This window comes from Haplochromis burtoni, unplaced genomic scaffold (genome assembly GCF_018398535.1).
Source record: "Haplochromis burtoni strain Fernald_Lab_line unplaced genomic scaffold, NCSU_Asbu1 Contig_136, whole genome shotgun sequence".
NCBI classification, from domain to species: domain Eukaryota; kingdom Metazoa; phylum Chordata; class Actinopteri; order Cichliformes; family Cichlidae; genus Haplochromis; species Haplochromis burtoni.
The window spans coordinates 138,868-145,984 of NW_024582497.1; the positions used below are offsets into that span (position 1 = coordinate 138,868).

Below are 7,117 nucleotides of genomic sequence, written 5' to 3' on the forward strand. Positions count from 1 at the left end.
TAAAATTAAAGGAGGCACGGGTTTCCCTCTTGTGGTCAGACAGCCTCATTACATACATGCTCTTACTCTTTCCACCCTTCGTGGCTAAAAAAAGCCATGAGCTTTTTGTCCCTGAATGAAAATCATTGTTCACTTTCTAGAAAACCACCATGTGATGAACCATTAGTTCTCCACATAGCACATAAGGGCCGCCACATGACAGCAGAAGGTCACACTCCAATCATGCGCTATAAGAGTGACTGGAAAGCAGTCTGAAATGGTAACGTGGTATTTCACTTAAATCCCTGATGAAGAACTTTTGATGCTCGTAAAAAATGATATCGTAGAGGCATGAGCTTTGTGCTTGTGTCATGGAAGCAATATGACTAAGATTATAGACTTTTATCACATCTGTTAAGACAATCTTGACTGATTATATTTATCGGACTTAATTCACATGCAATTCAGTCATTTAATAACACCAACACTAAACTCAAGTGACATTATAAACATGCTTTATTGTAGAGGACAATCTGATACATGAGAACCATTAGTGCAATTTGATTTTTTCCCCCTGTTTGAACACACACAATAACATTTCATGTATTTCATGTTGCTGTGGAGCTTTACCTGAAAACAGCCATTACTGTGGATAACCTACACCATACCAATGAATGAGTCCTGTGAAATTTGTTGAAACTATGATGTGCGGATAATCCCGAACCCCTCCAAGACAAATAAAACTAAACCCATTTGAATGTTTAGCTACTGCTACAGATAGATATCCACTGCCAGGATGCTGTTTAGTGTTTGTTTTCTCCTTTCATAGGAAAAGGGATGCAAATTTAACTGCGCTGTGTGACCATTTCAGTGTTTCATGAACATGGTGACCATAATTCTTTTTGTAAAATAAGCTAAATGCCAACAATAACTTCAGATACAGTTCACTGGGCTGTGTGATTTATATAAAAATAAAATTTGAACTTCAATATCCAGGTTACTGCTTCTTGAAAATCCTCTTGGCATCCACCCCTTCATAGTTGTAGCTCTGCAAAGACAAAAAGTGTCAATGGTTTGTGGAGACGTTTATTTATTGGGACTGAATTCGGGATCGACACCTTTGGACCTACTGACCTGCACGAGCTCTCCGCCCACCAGAGTTCTAGTAGTGGTCAGGAGCTTGTTGTTGTCTTTCCTGGTGAATTTGCCTTTCATCATGTCCCCCTCCATCTCCCATGCACCCTGGTTAAAAATATGCAGTCAAAGCACTCTTTAACACTCTCCCTTACTGTTTTACATTTGCATAAAAGCGACTTTTAATTCACCACAGAGTGAATTATTCACTGGAAACTGTTCCTTTGCTTTTAACTGCAGCTGGTTTCCACTATTTCCATTAGCAGAGAATCCATCATTCTTAAAAACAAGCTAGATTTGCCTAAAACAAACCATTTCTGGTTGCCTTTGTGCAATTATGGAACAGCACCTTGACCAAGTGCCTGTGCTTCAGTAATGTTTCTCTTTAGCGCACTCACTGAGACTTCAGTGCCATCAGCCAGGGTGTAGTCGAACGGAACGCCCAGAGTGAAGTCAACCTCTTTGGTGCGTAAAGTGCTGGACTCTTTGACGTGAAACTTGTCCCCGTTCTGCTCGATGGTGATCTTCAGGTTGTCGTGCTCTGCCACCTTGCGTTTCACAAGATTAACACCTTGTAAAACACAAAAAAGCATAGAAATATGAAACTGGATTGTTGAATGAATAGTTATTGGTCATTAACCCCTTGAGGTGATTTTATAGCCACATGATAGTGATTAGTGTTGTAATCAGTCCTAAGATGAATGCTGTTACAACAACTACATTAAAACCTAACATCTCACTGCTCTGTGCAGCACCTGCACAACCATACTGAACTCTATGGAAACACAGTTACACACATTATCCTCATAAATTCACACGGCCAGGCTCAGAAAAAACAGAGTTTAAGTGCATGGCTTGACAGTGAACTAAACACTGTCAAGTGCTCTCACACACACTCACCCATTTGCTCCATGAACTTGACATAGTTCTCACTGCGGTCGATCTTCCAGGTTCCATTAAAGGACATGGCTGCAGGCTCGTCGGGTTGAAGGCAGCTGATGATGAAGCGCTACAGCAGACCGTGAGATTGTGATTCCCCAAAGGCCTCAATTTATACACATCCACCCCTCCTTGAGCTGGCATGGAAGATGCTGTTCTTTATCTCACTGATTATCTGTCTGCTGATGTGGCCATTTAAAGACGGTGTCAAATGTAGGCCGATAGCTGCATGACCTCAAGGATACGCTGATAAATGACAGGAGGGCAACTCCCCTCTGCGAATCTGGCACAGTTAAACACTGTTGCACTGTTCTGCAGGGGGAAAAGAAAGGAGGGAGTTGTTTGAATGGGTGCCCCTTTCTGCTGCTCAATCTTTTCATTGTCACACAGTTTGTGCCTAGCATGAAAATGATGGTCCATTTAACAATGCATCCTTAGTGTGGCCTCATAGAGGACCCCAAACTTTCTATTTAGGACAGTTTGAGGACAATGTTAGTGTCAGCAAAGTTTCAGAACTGTAAAACTTTATTAACTTTATTTATATTTTCAAACAACATTAGGTTTATGAGTATTAAAAAAAACCAAAACTTGCATAGGCTGCATGCAATCCACCAGAATGAGTTTTTGTCACTGTTAAGTATTGTTGACTAAAAATATAATCCGTCTGTTTTAGGTCTCCATCAACTGACTTGTGGGATAACATTAAAAACAAACTGGATGTATGTTTTTATGAGCTTTAGCGATGAAAATAATGTTACCTTTACCAAAAGTGTTTCCAAAACTATCACCATCTGTAGCCCCACAACCCTGTCAGATGGACCCAAGCCCAAAAACCACCTCACAAGACTTCTCGAGGTAAAATGTGTTCATTTAAACATATTTTAAGCTTTATTTAGACTTTTTATTTTTATGTTTTTACCATTCATTGTTGTTTCATGTTCACCTTTAACAGTTTAGCTTGCATTGTTTCAATTGTTCGTCCAAAACTGCTAGCTAAACGTTTAACTGCTAGCCATAGCATTAGCGAAACAAATCAAGCTTTCATCAGTAATGTTTGGCTAATAAGTTAAATGGTTTACCCAGAATAATTATCAAACACGTTCTGTTGTCTTAGCACTCTCTCGTTTGTCTATTTCCTGCATTTTATCCGTTACCCTTGCTTAACTTTTAACATTTTTTCATCCAACCTGTTCAGAGTTGCTTCAGATCTTTATGTTACTTGTTTTCAGTCACTTGTGATAGTTTTATTGTATGGCATCTGCCTAATGTGAACGTACCTGCTGCAGTAAACTACATGTGTGTTTTATGGCTGGTGACTGTAGTTTTAAACTGTAGTTTAGTTTTTACTGTACATGTGAGGCTGTCACAAGTCCCCAGTCTGCTAGGGGAGACCAAGTTAGTTTCTAAATGATTTTTTTGACAACATGAATAACCGACATAACTTACTCCACCAAGAAAACATTTTCATGCAATAAATATTATAGAAAATGATAAATATGAATGGATTTTCAAACATAATAGCACTGTTAGCACAATGTTGATGAGGTTTAAGATGCATTGTTAGGGAGAGCAGACGAGATAGAGGACAAAACACTGCGGGTATTGTCCTTAGTTGTCATTAAGCTTGTGTCCATGGACAATGGGGCACTATAGCTGCATTCTTGAGCGGTAAAGCTGCACTCGGAGCTGCACAGCTCACTACATGAATACTGAATACTCTCTGTATACCTCTAGAGTTCCTCTCAGTCACCAAGAGATGCCACTTCCATTTAACAATGAAGCGGGTAAATCCAAACCGAAAGACACAGATGATGAAATAACACAGATCATATTTTAGATCTTGTTCACCAGTCAGTGTCAGTATCAGTGACATTTCCATATTCACTGCACACTCCTTGGCCCAAAATACAGCTGGGGTTGAAGCTACAGGATTCACATAAAAATGTGTGAATCCTGCAGCTGCAAAGGCCAAATGTTAGCGGTATGTGCGTCAGCTCAAAAACTCCTCACACTTTAAGCCCTGCTCGCTGCTGTTGTGTTTAATTGTGGTAATAATCTACCCACTGCGGTGGCAGTGTTGTAAATTTGCTGCTAAATTGTAATTTACGACAAAGCATGTATATATAATCTTAGTAATTTATATTTTACAAGGCACTCATTAGCACTAGCTTTGTTAACTTTGACAAAGCTACCTTTTGTCCCTGTTTCAAGTCTTTATTTGGCCTAACTGGCTGCTATAGTTTCATAACATGAACAGCAATTAAATAGTTTTGCAATTTATCTTACTAACCTCCAAATATTACTAAGAGGTAATTACAGCATTGTTACTTGATTACTTCCACACCACCTTTACTGCAGTCAATAAAAGACAGTTTGTACTTTGACTTTTGATTGTAATGACCTGATATGATGCCTCTGGTAAATTGAAGTGATAACTAGTGAGAATGTGACAGATAACAAATTTTTCTTTCCAACTTGTAATGCATTGAGTGTTTTATGATCTTTCTGTGAAGATATCTCTGCATCTACTGTGTGAGTTTGTACTATGACTCCTTTATAAAATTAGTAAAAGGGTATTGTATTCCATTCTTTTTTAAATATATATATTTTGGTCATGATTTTTCATAATGATTTTCCTCAGTTATTCTTAATAATCCTACATCATACTAGTAGATGAATATAATAACACCTCAGTGTGTGTGTGTGTGTGTGCGTGTGTGTTCTTATCAGATTTGATTCACAGTGCTGGGACAAAAAAAACTCTTTATTTTGATTGGTGTCAGTGCATCTATGACATCATCTTGTTCGTTATCAAGAGAAAAAAATTAAAATTTGGGTTTTTTTTACAAAAACATCAAGGTCTTTTCATTTATATTTTTCTTATTAGTGCTTAAGAGTTCGGGGTCACTTTTTAAAGTGCAGCACATAAATTGATTAGAATGGTGATTTGTGATGATTTATTAGGCTTTAAACAGGAGGCATGAACTTTGGAACCAGTTGCTGAACTCTGGTCTCTGTAAGTAGATAGCAGTGCAATAGGGTAAGCCTAAATGTACTCATCTGCCACTTTGTTAGGTACAACTGTTCACTCAATCTGTTCAGCCAGTCATACGGCATCAACTTCACTGGACAGATGTCAAGGTCAAGGTCAAGGTAGGTCAAGGTAACTTTATTTATACCCAAAGGCAAGGTAAATTTGCTTTACAGAAAAATGACAGCATTTGGCATCCCTTTAAAAACACAAACAAAAAGATGTGGTAAAGATGACCTGCTGAAGTTAAAACTGAGCATCTGAATGGGGAAGAAAATGATTTAAGTGACTCTGAAAGTGCCTGATGGGTTGGTCTAAGTATTCAGTATCTGCTGATCTACTGGGTAAAAATGCCTCGTTGATGTCAGAGCTCAGAGGAGAAAGGCCAGGCTGCTTTGAGCTGATAAGAAGGCAAAACTAAACTAAATAACTGCTCATTATAACCAAGGTATGCAACTCTGAAAACACACTAAAGCAGCAGAAAAAATTCCTGTCAGCTATGGGCAAGAAACCAAGGTTTAGAAATGCTCGACAAAAGTGGACAATGCAAGACTGGACAACATCTGATGAGTCGCAATTTTTCGTGCGTGTAAAATTTGGTACAAGATGAAAGCATGGATCCATCCTGCCTTGTATCAACAAGGTGGTGTAATGTGTGGGGGATAATTACTTGCCACACTTTGAACTGCTTAGTATCAACTGAGCATTATTTAAACACCACAGCTTTCCTAAATATTGTTGTCGGCCATGTCCATCCCTTTATAACCACAGTGCACTCTTCTTCTGATTACACCATGTCATCTTAAACTGGATTCTTGAACATAATGAGTTCACAATCCAATAAAGCGCCTTTGGGTTGTGGAGGAACAGGAGATCCTCATCATGGATGTGCGGCCAACAAGTCCGCAGCAACTGTGTGATGCTATCATGTCAACATGAACCAAACTCTCTGAGAATGTGCCATGAAGAGTTAATACATTTCTGAAGGATAAAGATGGTGTCCAACCCAGTACTATAGCAAGGTGCACCTGATTCAGTAAAGGACTAGATGTTACAATCCCTGAAATTGCATTGCTTTAAATGGCGAAAATCTCGAGGGATGGCTGTTATGAGGCAGCCCAGAAACTTTACCAGTGGTGCACATTGTTGTGTGCCTCAACTTTCGGTCTTTTACTTGAGCTAATCTGCCATTTTTTTCCTTGGTTAGGTTTAGGGATTAGAGATCTGATCTAGATTATCATATTCAAATTTGGGACACATTGTCAGTAGTGGACCTTGGATTCACCGGGTGTTTCGGCCATTATCACTAGACACCCTCATCCAAGGAGGCCCTGCCAGGGTTGATCAGGCCCTGGAGAGTTATTTGTTTTCTACAGTTTATTTTCTTTGATCTATTCACTGCAACTGACAAATAATATTTACCTCTTTAACATTTATGGAGCCTCACTTCTTCAAAGGGATTGAAAAGGTGATAGAGACAAGTAAGACAAAGGGGACAAGAGAGGAGAGAGCAGAGAGGAGAACTGGAAGGGGGGCACCTAATCTGGCTTCCCACACCTCCCCGCCGGATCGGGCTGTACAAAGCTGTTTGCTCGATGTAAATTGATTTATTGGCAGACATGTACAGATAAAGAAATTTTTTAGTAAAAAGGGAGGAAGAGAAAAACCTAGAAATGATACTATGTATATGTTGAAAATGTTACAATTTTACTAGAAAATGTATTTAGTTTTATTTAGAGGTGAAATGTTTTTTTGCTGGAACGTCGGATTTTAGTTCCCTGCCCTCATGCTTGCCTTTAAGGATCAAACTTGATGGACTTGCCGCCGGTGCGTCGAGCTACCTGGGGGGCTCTTCAACTGGTGGGGGAGGTTGTCACATCTTGCAGGAGCTTTCCTCTCTTCAGGAACTCTCTCTGCAGGAGGGGGAGATACAGGAGAGGTGGAGGAAGATCTCAGCCTGGGCGTCTATTGTCTTATGTAGTCTGGAAGATGAGTGGATGGTGGGGTGGGTGCAGTTTTCTCTGTGGTGGGGTT

At 39.6% G+C, this 7,117-nt stretch overlaps 1 protein-coding gene across 1 annotated transcript; it reads right to left on the reverse strand.

Moving 5' to 3' along the window:
- Nucleotides 1–477: 477 nt before the first annotated feature.
- Nucleotides 478–2,314, reverse strand: LOC102292178 (fatty acid-binding protein, intestinal). Its single transcript, XM_005930886.2, has 4 exons — nucleotides 2,014–2,314; nucleotides 1,512–1,684; nucleotides 1,114–1,221; nucleotides 478–1,027 (listed from the first exon to the last, which is right to left on the reverse strand). The coding sequence occupies exons 1-4, from the start codon at nucleotides 2,078–2,080 to the stop codon at nucleotides 977–979; spliced, it is 399 nt and encodes a 132-aa protein (XP_005930948.1). The 5' UTR covers nucleotides 2,081–2,314; the 3' UTR covers nucleotides 478–976.
- Between the last annotated feature and the right edge of the window lie 4,803 nt (nucleotides 2,315–7,117).

Coding starts and splice junctions, on each gene's coding strand:
- LOC102292178 (XM_005930886.2), bottom strand. CDS start 2,080: ATGTCCTTTAATGGAACCTGGAAGATCGACCGCAGTGAGAACTATGTC. Junction 1,685..2,013: donor CAAGTTCATGGAGCAAATGG/GTGAGTGTGTGT, acceptor GTGTTTTACAAG/GTGTTAATCTTGTGAAACGC. Junction 1,222..1,511: donor CTGATGGCACTGAAGTCTCA/GTGAGTGCGCTA, acceptor ATTTTTAACCAG/GGTGCATGGGAGATGGAGGG.